The 20280-nt window shown below is 36.9% G+C and overlaps 1 protein-coding gene across 12 annotated transcripts in view; it reads left to right on the top strand.

The window, feature by feature from the left end:
- The window catches only part of FAM49A (family with sequence similarity 49 member A), a 53787-nt gene that overhangs the window by 24652 nt on the left and 8855 nt on the right, over positions 1-20280 (top strand). For 3 of the 12 annotated variants that reach the window (XM_017824822.1, XM_017824824.1, XM_017824825.1), the window contains 3 exons: positions 9878-9957; positions 18859-18980; positions 19896-20001. In XM_017824822.1, the coding sequence (XP_017680311.1) occupies positions 9888-9957; positions 18859-18980; positions 19896-20001 (298 nt within the window). In that variant the 5' untranslated portion in view covers positions 9878-9887. Of the gene's footprint in view, positions 1-5853; positions 6000-7587; positions 8126-9877; positions 9958-10145; positions 10226-18858; positions 18981-19895; positions 20002-20280 lie in introns of those variants that run through there. The other 9 variants (XM_017824817.1, XM_017824821.1, XM_017824823.1 and 6 more) reach the window with 8 other exon arrangements.

Here is a 20280-nt window from a genome sequence, read left to right on the forward strand (position 1 = left end):
TAAACAGCCCCCGTGTGCTGTTCAACCTTTGAGTGGAAACGACAGTTGTGGTAATTTTCGATGCAGTCACAGTTACTTTTAAACTAAGTTCTGAGTTTCAGCAGGAAAAAAGGGAAAGTGATATAATTATTTTTTTTTAATATTGGTGTTAGTTCTGAAATGTGGTTATTCAAATGTTGTCTGGGTTAGTTTGGGGTTTTTTCAAGCTGTAAGGGTAGAGGAGAAGGTCATCTACTGATAGTGTAGCTGGAGTCCGTGAAGGAATCCAGGCGGATGCGTGGGTCTCCTGCAGAGGGATGTTGGCACTGTTGGGCTGAGCTCAGCTGGCGTTAGGGCTCATCCTGGCCTTTACTTAGATGGGGAGACGGGCTCTGGAGGTGGTCAGTGCACTGGAGCACCTCATTCATTATAAAGAAAGGCTGAGGGAGCTGGGCCAGTTTAGCCTGGAAAGCAGAAAACTGAGAGGGGACTTCATCAACGTCTTTAGTTATCTGAAAAGGGGAGCATCAAGAGGATGGAGCCGGGATTTTCCCGGCAGTGCCCAGGACGAGACAACGGGCAAGAAACTGATGCGCAGTACCAGTCGAGCTGAACCCGAGGAGGAGCTTTCCTGTGCGGGTGCCCGGGGAGGCTGCGGCTCTCCAGAGCCTCGGGGCTGTTCCGCCGGGCGGCAGCAGGGGGCGCCCCCGCGCCGCGCTGTCCCGCTCCCGCCGCTTCCCTGGAAAACGAACCTCCGGCGTTTGTGCATCTCCTAATGGGGAGGGAATAAACCGGCCTGAATCGGTTTGGGGCCGATCGCCATCCACAGCGGTCAGTCAGCTAAAAATGCCTGCAAAGCAAAGCAAAGGAGTGGAGTATAAGGTCACGACTGTGCGTCAATTTTATCCGCTTAATAAAAAGTTACCGTGCAAAATTTCATTACTTAAATTAGGAATAGCTTCCAGTAGTGATTAGAATTAATTACTGATGAGCCTGTCAGGATCGCTGGGTGATTTCAATTTTTTTATGTTTACAAGGAGTCTTAATTTTTAATTAAGAGGATGGTTTTAATTTGGTGTCGTCTGCAGTAGGTCCTTCCCTGTTTGTCATCTTGGGCAAATAGCAGATTTGTTAATACACCCCAAAAAGTTACAACGGTGTTTAGCTAGCTCGTGTTGGGGCACAAGGCTTGTTTGGCAGTCAGTGTAAGTAAAACACTGGTTTTGAAAACAGATTTACTAGGGAATGCACTTTTTAAAGTATTAAGCACAATATAAAATTAAAAATCTTTGTATTTGTATCATTAAGAGGGTTAATGTGCTTGTCTACTAACTAAATGCAATTTTCAAAGCAGGCTGTTTTGCAGAAAAATGGCATGGAACCATTCTGCCCTGTATGTCTTAATGAATTGAGTCTTTAATGTGAAAGAAAAGGAATTAAGAAAATAATATCAGAAGGATTTTAAAAGTGATACAAAGTTAATTAAGAAAAAAGAGGGAGTTTTATTGAAATTTATACTTTTCTGTAACTCATGCATGCTTACCCTCACCCAGAGACACCTGGGTGATCTTTTTCTGAAGTTCTAAATAATTTTCTTAAAGTCTGTATTAACCTCCAGTTTATCTACAGTGGTTTTTTGAATATTTTTTTTGCCTAGTGGAACTCTTGCTATTTCTATCAACGGCTTTGTAACGGAAATTGGTCAGGAAGTTTTCTTATTTTGTGTAATGAGATATTAAATAAGACCACTATTGCACAAGTGGAAGTATTTTAAACTAATAGCAACTAACCCCTACAAAGATCCACATTTCATCTTTAATTCCTCAAATTGTGAGCTATTGGTACATATAGTCAGCCATAGCTCTCTTAATTCCACTAATGTCAATATCTTCGATCTGAATGTATTGTCTGCTTAGTATTTTAATATATTGTTTGACTTCCCTCCCCTTTTCCAGGAAGCAATACTTGTAAAGACTGCTTTGGATCTGTATCTTACAGGTCTGGTTTGTACCCTACAAACCAGAAACACAAAATGGCAAAATGCATTATGTCCTACCTACTGACACATTTAGAGCAGATCACTGGCAAATACGCAGTAAGGAATCCGGTCACTGTAGGATTTATGGTTTCATATCTCAGGACTTGACTGAGATTAGATGTACTGCTTTGGCATTTATGTATTAAAATGAGAAGTAAAATAGAGAAAGACGAAAATTAGGATGCAAAGACTTATTCCTGTTATCAACTGGCACAAGAAATAACTTGAAAATAAAATCAAACTGAGGAAAGTTTTTACCATCTTTGCCCAAAAAACTAGATTATGATGGTTTTCATCTAGTTTTTTCAACCACTTCCACTGGATTTTCTGTGAGTATGATAAAAATACTCTGTGTGGCATAGTCAGAAGACAATAATCAGCAGTCATTTATAGGCAGAAAGGACCAGCAACATTTTTTTCCTGTTTCTAATTTTTCACCCAAGAGTCTGTTTCTGATTCTGTATCTAAGAACTTATCTGATCAAGAATAGATTTTCCACTCATTATATTCACAGATGGTGAAACCAGATACCTTCTCAAATGTTCAAATCATTAGATTTCCAAAACTGAATGGTGTTTAAGATGGCTTACTTCCTGTTTCACTATGATTTTGGTGAGAAATTATGAGGACAAAAAACTTTTAAGGGGAAGATGTTGGTATGGCTGCCCTTCTCTTACAAAAGCTTGGAAGAAATCAAACTCCACTTAGGAAAAAATACAGTGGTTTTGTTTTGAAGGAAGAGACCCTTAAAACTAGCTCTCCCTGCTGTGTATCAGTTTGGTAAGCAGTGGTATCCTGCTTTGCTTATCTAACAGCATCAACTGATAGAGGCTCCATTTATCATGTACAGAGGAATTATATCCCCATTTTGTGTAAGGCATCTATGCAGGCAATGGCATATTCAGACTAGGTTACTGTAGTTACTCTACACTCAGACAGAAGAAGCAAAGTGCAACAGTGTTTTCCTGATTTCAAATATAATTTTATTCTAATTACTCAATTGGCTTCCATTTCACATTTCTGTTGGTGTTTTTTTGTTTGGTTCATTTGTGTTGTGGGTTTTATTATTATTATTATTATTATTATTATTACCTATGAATCAAAATCCAGATATTTTGGTTGGCTGGTTTTCATTCTTTCATGATGGCTGCTCTGACATTATGTACTTTGAAAATACGAGTTCTGTTCAAAGTATATTCAGGTGTGAGAGTTGACATATAGAAAAATCCTCCTGTTGGATAAATTTTAAGTTCATCTAAGGTAATTTTTTTCTTTTTTTACCTTTTAATTTTAACAAAACCACAAGCCAAGCTCTGTAATCCTTGGGGCTACGCGTACTAATGTTGATGGCCAAGTCTTTAAACATTTTATGATTAGTGAAAATGTATTTGTTATTACAAACCATTTATTAATTCCCCTTTACTTGCCTTACTTTTTTTTAGGTTTTAATTGTGTCCTGCAATCTGCATATCAGTTAACAGCAAAAGCTCTTGGCTGGAAGTGTTGCTTATCTAGGAATTTTATTAAAATGATTGTTCAAAGCAGGAATGATTCTTTTATCTTGAGTTACTTTCACCTTGAGCGACTTTCTTCTCTTATTCCACTTTTCACTTCTTTATATCTATTTTTTGGCTTTGAGTTTGTCGGGGTTTCTTTTTGTCTGTTTGTACTTCACCTGCCAAAGGAATGTGTGGCACTGATTTTTCTTTGCTTGCATATAGGTTTTCTCTTGGTGTACTTTATGTATGTCATTTATATTATGAAAATCTTATAAATACTGGGTTTAGAGGCCAACATTGGGGATAATTTTTTTTTCTGGAAAATGAATGTAGCTTAATCTCTGAAAAAAAAAGGATATTTGCTAGAGAATACTGTATGTACTTCACTATCAAATATCTTATATATATTGGTGTTTTGTGCAGTTAGCATCTCAAACACAAATATATGACTATTTTTACTTTTTTCTCTTCTGAGTATAACAATACAGTCTTAAACTTATTTCTAAAATGAATTCCATAGAGGATTAATACCACTTTTGAAAACTAAATGTATTTGCACAATTGAGACTATTAATACCAGTTGTTATGTTATTCTTAGTCAATGCAACTACAATTTATAAGATTTAAACATTTCTCAGTAAAACGGTGGAAGATAATGATAATAACATATCCATGCAAGTATTCTTAACTATAATAAAAATGGAGAGATGATTAAAAAGAAACCTACTGTAGAGTTTGATGGGAATAAATTATAGGATCATAGGATCATTTAGGTTGGAAAAGACCTCCAAGTTCATCGAGTCCTGCTGCTAACCTGATCTTGCCAAATCCACCACGTCTCTAAGCACCACATCTACATGACTTTTAAATACCTCCAGGGATGGTGACTCACCCACTTCCCTGGGCAGCCTGTTGCAATTCTTGACAACCCTTTCAGAGAAGAAATTTTTCCTAATATCCAATCTAAACCTCCCTGGTGTGACTTGAGGCCATTTCCCGTTGTCTCACTGCTCATTATCACTTCCATGGTCCTGCTGGCCATACTATGACTAATACAGGCCAGGATGCCATTGGCCTTCTTGGTCACCTGGGCACACACTGGCTCATGTTCAGCTGGCTATGGACCAGCACCCCCAGGTCCTTTTCCTTTTGGCAGCTTTCCAGTCACTCTGCCCCCAGTTGTGCAGGACCCAGCACTTGGCCTTGTTGAACCTCATACCACTGGCCTCAGCACATCAATCCAGCATGTCTAGATCCCTCTGCAGAGCCTTCCTGCTCTCCAGTCAATAAACACTTATGCCCAACTTGGTGTCATCTGCCAACTGACTGAGGGTGCACTCGATCAGAGAATCACAGAATCATTTAGGTTGGAAAAAGACCCCCAAGTCCAACCTTTGAACGATCACCACCAGAGCAGCTAGACCATGGCTCTAAATGCCACATCCAGTCATTTCTTGAACACTTCCAGGGATGGTGATTCCACCACTTCCCTGGGCAGTCTGTTCCAATGTTTACAACCCTTTCCATGAAGAAATCTTTCCTGGTGTCCAACCTGAATCTCTCCTGTCACAGCTTGAGGCCATGTGCTGTCATCCTTTCGATAGTTGCCTGGCAGAAGAGACTGACCCCCACCTTGCTACGACTTCCTTTCAGGTAGTTGTAGAGAGCAATAAGGTCACCCCTGAGCCTCCTCTTCTCCAGGCTAAACAATCCCACTCCCTCAGCCACTCTTCATAGGTCTTACTCTCCAGACCCTCCACCACCTTCATAGCACTTCTCTGGACATGCTCCAGCACCTCAATGTCATTCTTGAAGTGAGGAGCCCAGAACTGGACACAGTACTCAGGATGCAGCCTTACCAATGCAAATCTCCTTGTCCAGATCACTGATAAATATATTAAATGGGACTGGCCCCAATATTGAGGCCTGGCAAACCCCACTAGTGTCTGACCACTAGCTGGATGTAATTCCACAGTTGAATGTAACTCCACTCACCACCACTCTCTCAGCGTGGCCATCCAGCCAGTTTTTCACCCAGTGTCCAGTGCACCCATCCAAGCCATAAGCAGCCAGTTCTCCAAGTAAATTTTTTACATCTTGCACTTCTGTTGTTTCCTTACGAGCATTTCAACAAACTGTATAAGTGAATATCACAATGATTTGGAATCCTGCTTTTGATCTGAGAGATCTTGAGTTTGTTCAGATGCTGGTGTATTTCTGAAACCACAATTAATTATTCATGCAGTAAGGTCAGTTCCAGTGCTTTAATGGCACTGATGTGCTTAATATAGTTCCCTCAGACTGTGGACTGGATGCCTCCTGTCTCTACTCATGCAGGTGTGCCACTAGAACTTATGATTCCAGATCTTTCAGTGCTTCTTCTGAGCTTGGGAGCCTCTGTTTCTCCTGAAACTCCCAATGGAGCTGCTCATGAGAACGCTCACAGCCCTGCTTCGTTAGGGTGATCTAAATGAGTTTAAGCAGTAAGTATTTGCTGATCCAGCTCATTTTGACAAAAGCCTTTTAGACCATGTTTATGCAAGCAGGCAGATTTAGGAAATAGTATCTAGCAAAGGAGCACTGATGAGCAGCAAAGGCTTGAGCTGGTGAATGTGTCCTTTTTCACTAACATGTGGTTTAAATGCTTTATCTGTCTGTCTTCAGTGTAGCTGCAATGCTGCTGATAGTTTTGGGTTGGTGCTGATTAAATTAGTCCTGTAAGAGAAGAAATCAATTAGTACTCCTCTAACAATTTATATTTTACTGTAGCTGTCATTTGAAAGGAGTGCAAAACTCCACACTGGAAAATTATGTAGTTGCTTAAAACAGTGTGTAAACAAAGATTTTAAAGAAGAGTTAAATAACATGATATTTAGCTTTGGACATTCAATGTTTAGTTACTAATACTCAGTTTGTGAACACTTACATTTTCAAAACTGGATTTAAATATATAATAAGAATATATTTCGGTATATAAAATCGATGGCAAATTTGTACGGTTGAGTTCTGATTTGTTTGGGGGAGGGGGCATAGTGTTTTATATATCACAATTCAAAAATAAACTGATTGGTTTAGTGGGGGAGAAGAAGTTTATTTTCCCATCCTAGGTAATACCTCTAGAATGTTGAAACTGAATCAATGAAATTTTAGGAACACAGTTATGTGTTGGAAAACCAGCCCATGCTATTTTGTTCAAAGCTCAGATTTTTAAATATGCTACTGGATAATAATGCAAAAATAAAATGCAAAATTCTAAATGTACCTTCTTGTTCATTACTGGTGTTATGGCTTATGTCTGTGTGCTACTAATTAAGTGTTGAGCATCAAAAATCAAGCAATGAACTTTAAGCTATCAACAGTATCAAAAAAAAGTGTTTTCTATATGCTTATGTAATATCTTATGGTAAGTTTTAATGATTTGGATAGCAGTAGAGAAAAAAAATGCAAACATTGTTGTCAACGTCATAATTTTTAAAGCATAGTTATAAGTTAGAATTTTAAGGGATACAGAGACTAAAGAGAAGCCACTGTCATTTAGTAGTGCAACATCAGCAATATTTTTATATATGCATTGAGTCTCATTTCAACATTTAAACTGATTTTACAGTAAGTAAAATAAAATGCTTTCCAGTTTTATTAAATGGATTTTTATGCTCTTAAGTTAAACCTTCCTTATTGGCTTCTGTGCATCAGCTGTTATTTGCATTTTTCTTGCAACCACAGTATATATCCTGACCTGCTCAGAATGATTTCCATTAGTTACTTTGAAATTCCATTAAAAATTATCCTGGAGGTAACTTGCAGTTCCTGAGGTTTGGCATATGTTGATAGAGTTTTTAAGGAAAGACAGTTTGGAAGATCCAAGTACTGGGAAGCAGCAAGCTATCCAGAATAAAATAATTCAGTTTGAGGCAAGGAATTGTGTTTATTATTAGCACATCCATTAAGGTGAAGGTTGGCTTTTTAATTCGGAGTCAAAACTTAGTGTTGAATGATGAATTATGAATGATTGAAAACTTCTTGGAACTAGATGTTGCTTTTAGTTTTGTTTTTTAGAAAACCTTAAGAAATTATTTCAATTCATAGAGAATTAAAGCATGTTTAGCAGCTACCTGAACCATATTTTCTGGATGTTGATGTTGAATATGACTATTTTTGGAGTTGAGGTACTTTGAAAATAGATGGTGTCAAACCAGAGCCTTCAGGATCATTGGAAAATGCTGCCTGACCATGAACATGTATAAGTTTGTACAGGGTTCTGTTTCATACTTGTGACCTAAATAGCTGAATCAGTTTTTACACAAGGATTGAAGGAAAGGGGAATAAAATGAAAAACAAGCTAAAAAATACAACAAAAGTTCCGGAAAAATACTCAGAAATCTCCCAAGCCGAGTTGTGCTGTACTTGTGTAAGAAGGATCAGAAAGCAGAGCTTGGGCACATGACCTCAAGCTACTCAGTGCAAATGAGGGAGCATATCCTCAGGTTTATGGCACAAAGGGTTTCTTGCTGTTCGAAGCATACTATCAGCTAAACCAGTTCTGGATGCAGTGCAGACTTTGGCAGTAGAAGAAATGGTTGGATACTCTCTGAAGATTGAAGGCAATGAGGTAAGATATGGCTTAAAATGAGTTGAAAGTGAAGAATCCATTCTGAGTCAGTCATTTAGATTGTGTTACTATTGCATAGTGTAATTTTTTTCTTTCAAGGTTGTGAAAAGGAAAATAAGTGTATACACATTATCTTGTTCCTCTTAGCTAATGCTGATAAAATGTATTATGCCAGTTTGATGAAAATATTAAATTATTGAAGATACAAGTTTTAACACTTATAAAATCTGTTTTGCTTTGTCTGCATGTTTTTCCCCTTTCTAGGAACAGTGTATTTTTTTTCCTGCATATAAATTAATGTAACTTTACAAATAATGGAAAATGCTTCTTTATGTTTCAATTTTATATATGCAAGATGCTGCTAATTGCAAAGGGCTTGACAGTCTGCTCACTGGATTTGTTCTGGAGAGAAAATTTTGAAGTAGTATGTAATGCAAAACAAAGCCATTTGTCTAACAAAAGCCTTGTTTACATGAAGCTGCATGCTCTGAAGAGAATATTGATTAAATTTATATCATTTTATGGTATGATTGTGGCTATTTTGAAATCTGCAAGACTCACATTACCTTCCTAGGTTTTCCTGCTATAGAAATATATCCCTTATATGTACATAGAAATTAGGATTGATGATACTTTCTCTACTGTAATGCTTGTGGGAGAACTTGAAAAAAGCTTTGTCTCGTAGTATCAGCCATGTACATGCTTAGAATAATTTTTTGTGGTCTGATTTCTTAAGTGGGAAAGGAGTTAAACTGAATCACAGATGAACATCAGATCTGAGCCCCAAGAGCTATGGCATAGAGTACTGAGAATATTTATCTTTGAGGCAAAAATCAGTTTTCAACCTGCATTTTAAATCTAAAATTACATTTTTCTACATCCCTCCAGGCAAACCTTTGTCCTTACATGTGCTTTTCATGGTTTAATTATTCTCTCTTCTGACAAAAAGTTTAAGTTTGACCAAGAAAGCTCTACTTCTACATAGTTTTAGAATAATTTATCTTCTTAAGGACTGTACTGGTAAAAAACTTTTCTTCAAATCTCCTTCCTACTTATCTTTCATAGAGACTTCCTTTTTTAAGAATTGGTCACTTTTCCTTTTGGGAGTTTTTCATAACTTGACATGCAAAGACTTCCAAGATGATAAAAGACAGGAATAACAGATAAAAAGATAGAGTTTGAACCTCCTCTTTTTTCCCTTTTTTTTTTTTAATGCATACATGCATTTTTAAAGGTTAAAAAGAGCTGTTCTTTGTGATAGATTGTTGCAGTAATATTTTATAAAATCTTGCTGATTGGAAACAGATTTTTTTTCTTAAATTGGGTTATTTTCTTAAAATAACATGGATTTATGCTGAGGAACCTAGGACAAGTATTAAGACCTCAGTTTTTACTTTGAAATGGTGTTTGCTAATAAAGAATCCAGCAATTTAGAGGATTTAAAAATAGAGATGTAGCTCTGAGTTTGTTTCTCTTGAGAAGTAAATAAACTCATAAATACCTGTTTATATTCTGGGATGTTATATGTAAGTTTAAATTTCAATTTGTTGAATGGAATTATTTCTGTGTTTCTCCAAGATTTTCCTCTTTCTTTCACTACTTATAAATACCACAGAACTGACCATCAAAATGTTTCTTATGGTCCAGAATGTGACAAAGTGTAGAATATATGATGCAGACTGTGTCAAGCCTTTAGCTGTAGCATTCTGTGTTCATGTGTATAACTGTTTACGATTTTGTTGCATTTACTAGGTTTGCTGGGATGGGTAATCTTCTTAAGGTCCTTACCAGGGAAATTGAAAACTATCCACATTTTTTCCTGGATTTTGAAAGTAAGTTCAAACAATTACAAGACAATGAGAGATTCTTTTCCCTGACTTAACAGCAAATTGAGGAAAAACTTTTAATATCTGATTGCTTAGAATGTGTATTTTCCACCACAACCAATCTGTCCAAGTCCTTGTCTCTAAAATCACTTGTTCACTCAGGACTCCTTTTCTCTTCCTTTTCTATTTTTCAGGAACCAAATGGGAAATCTTTTAAAAGTTCTCACTTGCACAGAGCTTGATCAGGGGCCAAATTTTTTCCTTGACTTTGAAAGTGAGCAAAGCTTCTTGCCTGGCTTGCCTTCTTTGCTTATTATTTCCTAATAAACTGCATGTGCTCATGCATCATAAAGCAATTCAAAAGGGATTTGCAAACAAATCAAATTACACTTCAGTAGAATACTGTTTTTTGATATTTAAGGAACCATACAAAATTCCTTCAATTCATTCTAAACAGAGAAAGAGACAGAAAGGTAGATATGCAAGTAAAACCTTACCTTCAGTTAAATTCAAAACGTTTATGAGCCATTGTCAAATTTACATAGGAGTTAACTCAGCCTCGGCTTTTTTTAACAAGTCAGGGTTAAAAAAAAAATATGATTCTTCCTTGAATGGAAATACCTATTTGAAATAAAAAGCTGAAAAAATATAAGCAGTGGGGGTGTAACTATTTTGGTTGGTTCAGTGATGATTTAACTGGGATTATAGTTTCTAAAAAGTAGTGAAGGGGTCAAAGTGTATGCACTTGATTGCATCTCTCTTAATTGCATGGTTATGAGTTTGCAGAACGGCATTCTAATTTCCTCGTCCTGTCTATATTTGATTCAAAGCTGTTTCACTTTTGCTGATTATATTTTCCCTGCATGTACTTCTAGACATTCTCATCAAATCCTTTAATATGGCTTTAATCTTTCTTCACTACATACATGAAATGCTTTTTATTTAAAACACTAACAGTGTGTGATGTTTTGTCTCTTAATACCTCTCTTCTAAAAAAAAAATTCAAAAAAAAGTTTTGAGAAAAGCCAGTGTCTTTAAAATAACTTTCTTTTGTAGCATTGGTTTAAGAGAGCATTTTGGGTGTTTAGACACATATTTTATAATCTTGAAACACTTTTGTTCTTTCATTATTTATTCCTGAATTATTTTTCTGAAAAAAGTAACTGACACATTCTGAGTGTATGTGTGTGTCTGCACTCTGAAGCACTGCTTCAAAGAGTCAGCTAGGGTGTATGACTGTAACTGTGTTCATATCTTCTCATCTAGATCATAATAATCTCATTATGAAGAATCAATTTTAATTGATGAAAAAAAGTTAATTGGTTAGTTTGGGTTTAGGACAAGGTACTGTGAGCCATGTATCCCTCCTCCACTGTCTATATCACTTGAAAATTTTATTATCATCCTGAGATGACAAACTTTATCCAAACCACCACTTAATTTTTTTTTTTTAATCAAACTTTTGAAGGCCTTGTGCTCTGTGGCTTTGCCAAGGTACTGCGGAAGTTTTCAGCTGATCCGAGGTTCCAGATTTAATCAGCCCCACTGTGGCCTGGACGATAAGAAAGTGTTCCTGACCCAGGCTGCAGGAAAGAGGTGGTCTGGCAGTGGGAAGCCTTGGTAGAGGTAGTGATGAGAGGGGAAAATATCAGGTTTGTTGCCTTGGCAGTGAAGGTTGATTTTTGTTCTAAAGGCACGTGTCCAAGGACTGAATGTGTTGAAGTGCCTTCTCCTAGGGAAGGTCCAGTGGTCAGTGCACACTAGTCAGGCACAACTACATGCAGAGGAATGAAACTGTCACCTCCAAATTTCTGTGGGTTTGGTGCTCATGAGTGGAAGTTTAAAATGTTTTTCCTGTGAAATACAGTCCTGGAGGTTTTTATTGACACAAAATCTGTATTGGGTCAAAGGGGTGTGACTGAAGATGGCTGTGGTTGTGTGCTTTGGTCTCCTTTAATTGACCATCTTACAGTACAAAAGGGTGCTCTCAGTGGACATAGTTCAGAGTCTGGTGTGTCTGATGTGTCTGGTGTGTGCTTGCTGGACATGTGACTTTCTGTGGCCTGAGCTGTCAGTTTGAGCTCATGGATGAAAATGGTCACTTCAGTTGGCCATTTGGAGGATGAGGGGTATGCTGAGCTGATTTACTGTATTCATTGTTTGCATCAGCATATTGCTTTCTAGGTTTTGTGCACTTTTTCATTAGGCAGGAGCTTAAATCTCAAAGTAAATATGTCAGCACTGCTTCTGAAATGTTTACAGAGGTTTTGGATTCTCCTACCCTGGCATTTTTTTGCTGTTCTTCATTTGGTATGTATTGTATCTGAAAGGAGGGGGTGCGACATACTCCCTGCTACCTATACAACCTGCCACACAAATACTGCTTAAAAAGCAAGAAACAGCCTTCTTTCTCCTACGCAGGGGAAGAACAGATACAATATGTCTATGTGCCTCAAAAAAGCAGAGGCTTTAATGTGTTTATGTAAAGAAAGTGGGAAAATAACATTAAGGTGTCAACTTCATTTGACAGTTGATTTAATCTGTGCTGTTCCCAAAGGGAACCATCACCCCTCCCATGGGTGATGGTTGGCCACATGGTCTCATATCCTTGTGCTAGAATTGAGATGAACAAACACATGATTGCACTCATCATGAAGGACAGCTGTGTGGGAAAATTAACTTACTAAGAACTAGACCCCACCAAATTACCACTTTACCTCTCTCCCCCACCTACTAAGTACTCGTCCAGTCAGGTCAGGGTGATGAGGATGATGGTGTGGTTGGAGGAGCCCTAGCAGTGGCACATGGGTAGGAACAGAAATGCAGGAGAGGATGGCAAGCACTTGTATGGATTTAGATTTATTTATGGTTTGGATTTTATTTATTATAGATAGCCTGTGTCAGTATAGTAGCTTTTTATTCTGTTATTTTCCCTTATTATCCTTAACTAACACATTTTAGAGGCAAGGATGAGTTGTTCTGTGCAACAAAAATTAATTTATTTTCTTGTTAATTACTCTTCCCCAGAGCAAAATTCTGTTTTGCTGAAAAATTTGAGGAGAACAATCTTGTATTGCATTTTTTGAAAAATTCCATTATGGGTTTTTGTTTGTTTAAAATATACTTAGTGGCAAGTTGCTTTTCATCAGCTGCGTGCTCACTTTGCTCTTGCATATTTTTCACCAGACTGTTTTTTTCATATCTAACCTTTCAGCATCTGTTCTATGAAATTCTTGAGGTCTTGAAAAATGGGCAGGTAGAAACAGGAACACTTAGAAAAATTAAGTTTTTTCAATGTATTCTGTTACTTTTTCAAACTCTGCCTTGTGCTATATTTGAAAATGGGAAGGAATCGTGAAAAAAAAAGAAGTAAGTTTCAAAATTTCACCTTCCATTTTTTGTTGTTGGGTTTTTTGGTTTTGGTTTTTTATTTTTAATAGCTATTTTAATTTTTCCCTAGAAAAGTTTAGGTTAAAAAAAAAAAGGTTTAAAATCATCTCTTTTCCACTGCTTTCCTGCAGCTGTCCACATCATCAGTTGTAATTCCTTTTGACACCTGTTGCTTACATTATTCTTCAATCCAAACTGGGAATCAGGTTTTGTAACTCCATGGTAATACTTGAAAAAACTTGAATCCAGCATTAATTGTAGTTAATGTTGTATAGCAAAAGCAATTCTGTTTGCTCCCCAGTAATAATTTTAGGGTTAGGCAGTTACTCTGGATCTGTGCAAGAAGCAATCTGAAGAAACATTAATCCAGCCCTGAAAGCAAATGAGAAATGGGAATTGTGGGCACGTGGGGAATAGTGTTCTCCTATGCAGGTGGAAAAGCCTTTTCTTTGAGGTGAATTGCAAACTATATGTATTTAGCCAAATTACTCTTTTTAAAGTCTACTGAAAGGTTTACATAAAGAAAAAGAATTTCATACTTCTCGGAAAGTGCACTGTATGGCTGTTTTATACTGGGATCTTGGTGTGGGTATTTTTAATCAAACTGCTACCTATTGGATTTGATTATATACCACTTACTTTACCTTAAGTTCTTCTTAGCTCTCAACTTGAAAATTAATGTTAGGAAGAGAGAGTGCCTGGCAGGTCTTGAGAGTCCTAGATTTCAGGATTTCACAAGCCCACAGGGTGAATTCTCTTGAAATGGATTTTGTCAGTTTATGAACGGTTTTGTTCTTTAGATGTTGACCTTATTTAAATTAGTCACAGATAAATGAATTCTGGGTATTTGAGCTCTTTGCATAGCAGCTTACAATTGCTCTTTTTTGCAGAAAATCTATTGTCAAATTACTGCTGCCTTTTTCAGGCAGAGTAAACAAATAATTCCACATGAATTCTTGGAAATAATTTGGAGTTTGAGGCAACAACAATTTATTTTGAACCTAAAAGACTAAAGCTTATAGATTATTGAGAGGAGGTGTCCTTAAGGGACATCTACAGTCCCATCCTCTCCTCAAATACCTTTTATAAGACGAAACTCTCTAACCTTAATGTGAGCAGGCTCCTTTTTTTCTTAAATGTTAGCTGGGTGGGCTTGTTACCTGATCCTAATTTAATCCCTCTCATAACCCCCGTGATTCTTATTTTCTAAGACTCCCCCCCATCCCCAGAACGATTCATGAAATTTTCAGTTATTTTTCATGTATGATTAAAAGGGTCTATTATTAGCACATGTCTGGCAGCAAAACAACTGCCCACTTTTCACATAGTAGGATATTAATTAATACCCTTACTGCACAGGCAGCAAGGCTGGGGATATGATCTGGACCCAGCCTGCAGGAAGTTACACTCACCTCCTGTGCAGAATGCCCTAAGCAGGAGCTACAGCTCAGCTGGAGAGAGGCTGGGGGTCCATTCCATGTCCGCCACAGAGCTGAGCCCGGCACTGACATCCTTGGCACAGCACTCTGCCTGTAGGCTAAAATTCAAAAACCCATTGTAGCCTGGATAGGGTACTGGTGCTGTCCAGTACTAGGGTTTTTTAATATATGGAGTATAGCAGGTTCTGGCACCCTCTGAAGTGTATTACTCACTGTAGTTGTAATGCCTTTGCTCTTTTCTAGGAGTTTTTCATCTAATTTTGTGCCAAATTGGCATGGAAAAAAATATTGTCATGGTTACAAACTTGAAATAGGACTTTAGCATTATGCAGTTAAATATGTGTACTGCTCTCTTAACTGGCTGGCTGATGGAATTATTGGCCACCTTCAGCAGATGACATGAAAAGCTGAAAGCAGAGCCTGTGAGAGCTCTTGTTTAACTCGCTTACTTTTGCTATGGTATTGAGGCCAGAAGGGTATGGTATTTTTATGACAAATATGATTCCATATTCACTGAAATGGAAGCACTAACCATCCTCAGTGGGAATCTTCTTAACCACCTGAGAGTGGAATAAACTTCTGAGCTTTTGGTCTGCATTTCAGATTGAGAAAGGGTGTGTGAGTTTGAAGTGCTTCTTTTAGTACTGTTTGTTATCCCTTCATTAAAATTAATTACTGAGATACCGTTATCCTTCATTTTGTATTGATAAAGGCTTCATATCCTTTCTATATTTAATCTGGTCCTATGAGTACTACTGTTTTACCTCCCTAGCAGTTTCTAATGCACATTTGGTGAAGGATGAGATAGATACCTTGCACTGCTGGAGGGGTTTTCTGAAACAAGATCCCACTTTCATGCCTGAAAGTAAGTATTTCATTCACCTGAAATACTTAATGCATCCACAAATGGATTGTGTTGGATCCAGCTTTCCTCCTTGTTTTTATGAAGTGCAAAGTGCCATCCAAAACATGGTACGGATCATAGATAAAAATGAAAGAGAGCATGTGTTCATGGAAGGGATGAATTATCATGTCCTGGTTATTTCTGATGGAGCCAATAGAACTGCATTTCTCTCCAGAGCTAAAATTTTGAAGTTTTGCTGATAGAATCTGTATATGGAAGATTCAAGCCTCCACTAGGATTCATGTAGTTGTTGGGTTTAGGGTTCACATTAGAAATATTTGGCCAAAGGGAGATAAAAGGGCTTTCTATTTTGTCTTATTAAAGACAGCGTGCTCTGAATGCCACTCATGAGTACTCCAAAAACTCAGACTTGAAATCAAAGTCTGGTCATTATGGTAGCTTATTACTAAGAAGGCCTGCATCCAGCATGAGTTAGTCAGTGGCAGTGGTTTTATTTATAAACGGGCTCAGATTGCTTAAGTGTGCGCTGGTTCTGTGGTGGCATGAGGATAAGTGGTGAGCGCTGCCAGGCAGTGATCCCATACAGTGATTCAGGACTGGCATTTTTTAGTTCAGAACAGAGAAACAGGCTTTGGTATCATTGGAATAGAAAGCCGGTTTTAAAACCCAAAATCTGCCATGAAGTCTCTATTCCTTTTAGTTCTTGTTGCTGTTTTTATTGTTGTTGACAGTAAGATAAAATTGTTTTCAAAGTGATCCACTGAAGTTAATTTAGCTGACCATTTTTGGCAGGATCTTCATGTAAAATCCCTTTTGAAACATGGCCATGGTCTTTTCAGAACATCTGTTTGCATAACATGTATTTCATAAATAAGATGCATGTTTTTTTTTAAAAGCCTGAATCATCCTCCCTACCTTTATTTTTAAGCTAAACATTTCCAGCATAAATATAAACAGCTTCTGCAAATGCAAGCTAAGCCTGTTGCTCTATAGCCTTTGCAGCCCTATTCCTCTCCCTTCTCTTTCTTTCCCATCTCCCACACACCTACCTTCCTCTTGCTCCTACTTCCCCAGGTGCTGTGATACTACAGAAAGCTCAATGAGTTTCAAATATTCCTCCTTCCCCAACTCCAAAAGATAAATTTGAAAAATATTTACAATAAAGGGTGTAAGTAAAGGCCATTTTGAAGTCCAAAAGTGCTGAGCCTCTTAGGCCCTAATTTTTTTTAAGCAAAGAAATTGTGAAAAGTAACATAAAAGTACTTTATTAACCAACAAGGTTAACAACATGCTTCACATGCAAATTTTACATTCATGAACTGCATTATCAAGTTATTTTTCTCTTTGGTGTTAGTATTCACTGAAAATGTTATTTTAATTAACTTTTATTTAACTATTAAAATATAGATACTGATTTATGTGCAACTCTTACCTTTCCCTACTCTGTTGTTATATGATTGGTAGCTGCTTAGCAAGATCACCACTTTCCTCATTAAATTCAGAAGGGTTTTCTGTTTTGCTTGTTTATCACAAGGTGACAGACCCCTTCCAGTGTATACCTGAGATTTCTTGCACCTTGAGGAAAGAAGCAGTCTGGAACACTGTAAACTTAATGTAACTGATAGACTGGTTCAACATCCATGTCTCAGATGGGATTTTCCTGTGAGGTTTTTCCCTTTAATGCGACTTTCCCTCACTTTTTGAAAGATAATGGAATTTTTTAGTCACCTGAAGTATTTTGGCTATAAAACCCAGCTAAGTAAGCCCAGCTTATGTTTGCTTTCACTTTTTAAATAAGATTAAGGAAAACTTCCAGCATAAAAGGAAAGTCAAATCAATGTTGTTTTATGTTGCCAGTCTCATGGGACTCATGATGCCGTAGGAATATAGGAAAGATTTTAAGTGCTAGTTGCTTCAGAGCTACAGACATGTAAATCTCAGCCATTTGTGTCCCGTTCATGCAAGGTCCATAGATAACTTGAAACATCTAAACAAATTATCCTCACCTGAAACATCATGGAGAGGGTGACTGTTCTTTCCATACACTCCAATGTGAACTTGGTTCATTTGCTTCTGATGGGGGCTGGATAAATGAATCCTGTACTGATACATGGGTATAAAAATGTGTCTGTTGTCTTAAGAAGACTGATAAGACTAAATAGAAAAAGTATTTTTAATAATTCTTGTCTACTAATGTAGAAATGTGTACTGTAGCTCGTCTTAACTGATGAGTTTTGGAGTTATCTCGTTCTTTTTAATTCAAACAAATAGTCACTAAGTTCTAAGATTCACCTTCAAAGTAATTTTTTCCTTCCCTAAAAATTAAAATTCTATCTTTACAAGCTAATACAAAACTAAGTAAAAAAAAATAGTTGTATCTCTCTAGAAATCTGCTGGGGCAATGTCATTGCAATCCTATATATAAGTCATCTAGTCTTTGGTCAGTGCTTGTCATCTTTATGTTTTAAAGCAAAAGAAGACTTGTCTAACATGCCTATGTTCTGGTCATAACATCACTCCTTGGTGTCATATTGCTGTGTAAATCCCATAGGATTAGATTTGAATGGGAAAATTGATCTACTTTCAAATGTCATTTGTCTGAACAATAAAGGTCTACAGGTCACTCCCACCCTGAAAACTGATTATTGGCAGATCTAGATTTATTTTAGTGGCAGAAATGATCTCTGGCATACTGAGAAAAAATGTATTTTTAACAGTAGCGTATCTGTGTTTTATAAAAGGAGAAATAAATTACCCTAGTTAAGGAAACCCGGAGCAAAGTCAAAGTGGAGTAATATCCCACTGTTCTGTCCATTGAAAGGCCTGATTTTATCCCCAAGCTGCAAGAAAAGTGAACAATTCTTTGTAATTGAGCTGTGGAGCTCATAAAAGAGAGGGACTGATGCGTTATCCTATTTTCTAATAACATTGCTTTATGATACTGCTGCTCTTTAAAATGCTGCATTTTGAGAAGAGGCATTATGAGCCAGAGCATACAAAAACTGTACTATTTTTCCTTCCTTGCTATAAAAAGCAGAGACTTGGATGTTAGCAGAATGGCAGTGCAGTATAATTGTGTATTAAAAAAAATCTACATCAGTATGGAGTTACTCATAGTCAAGCTGGATATAGTGTTAAGTAGAACTGAGTAATCTTGCCATTTGTATTGCAGCTTCCTTTTGACTTTGTGCATTTTGCTTTTCTGTTTCTTAGATGCACAGCCCACAGATGGAGAAAGGGAGGTATGGAATCAGATCAGTGCAGTTTTACAGGACTCGGAAAGTATGCTTGCAGACCTTCAGGCTTACAAAGGAGCAGGACAAGAAATTAGAGATGTATGTTTGTTAATGAGAGTTCTTTGGAAGCAAAACCAAGCAAAACTCAATGTGTTCCTAGCTTTTGCTCTCTATCCAAGGACATTGAATGAATTGATATGAAAGTCTCATTAAAATTGTATTTATAAAATACGTTACAGATTATGCATAATATTCAATGTAAATACCTAATGTGAAGTCATTAAATGATGGCTGTTGGAACTTCTTTTGGGTTTTCTGTTAGTAATTAGTAATTATTTTTCACTTTAAGAACACCATTTTATATACCCTATTTCATGTATCTCCTAGTAGAGAAGTTGAGGACATGGAAGAAATAATACTTGGATGTTAGAAACACATGACAAAAGTAGTTGCTCTTCTGTGTAAGTGGAATAATGAACCACAGTAAATTTTAACCTTACATCCACTTTATTCTGTGAAACTGGTCCTGAAGTACAGTTTTGAACTGTAACTTACAGTTTTTCTCAGGTGACCAAACCTTTTCCTGCATCAGCTTTGCAGTTACTGTTACTGTGAGCTGTTGATTACTTAAGAACTTCAACATGTTGAAGATCTCAAAATCATCAAAACCTTGAATAAAAGGCTACTTCTGTAACCAGTAGTCGTATAAAAGGCTTTTTACCTGGTGCTTTTACAATAGTTTTGTTCCCAAGAGAATACACTAGAGCATGTTTCCCTATGTCAGTGGTGCACTGTAATGAATGATTTTAAATTGGTATGTTACAGGGGGACAGGGAAGGTGGAAAACATGGTATTTTTTTAATTATTAATTTTCTGTTCCTATGTAATATAATTTCTCAGAATTGTTCTGTGTTTTACAATACTTACTTTCTAAAATTATGTAGAAAAATTACAGACTGCCTTTTGCTTGTTATTTGTTTATCACAGTTCTTTACAGTAATATTTTCATTTCAGGCAATACAAAATCCCAATGATATCCAGTTGCAAGAAAAAGCATGGAATTCAGTCTGTCCTCTGGTTGTAAGGCTGAAACGCTTTTATGAGTTTTCACTGAGATTAGGTGAGCCCTGTTTTAGTATGTTTGTTTAATAGGTTATTTATATATAGGAAAATAGAAACTTCTTTATACACAGACTTTTAAAGAATTAATATTCCTTCTGTTTGATATCAGCAGACATTTAACTGCATTACATTTGTCAAGGCCTATTTTTAATCTTAATTTAACTTTGTCATCTCTATAAACACAAAAAATTATATAATTGCTCTTTGAATTAGGACTCTGGAAGAGAAAAAGTTTGCAAGAATATATGTATGAAGTGGAAGAGCTCCCAATGCAAGG

This window comes from Lepidothrix coronata, unplaced genomic scaffold (assembly GCF_001604755.1).
Source record: "Lepidothrix coronata isolate B3197 unplaced genomic scaffold, Lepidothrix_coronata-1.0 Scaffold113, whole genome shotgun sequence".
NCBI lineage: Eukaryota > Metazoa > Chordata > Aves > Passeriformes > Pipridae > Lepidothrix > Lepidothrix coronata.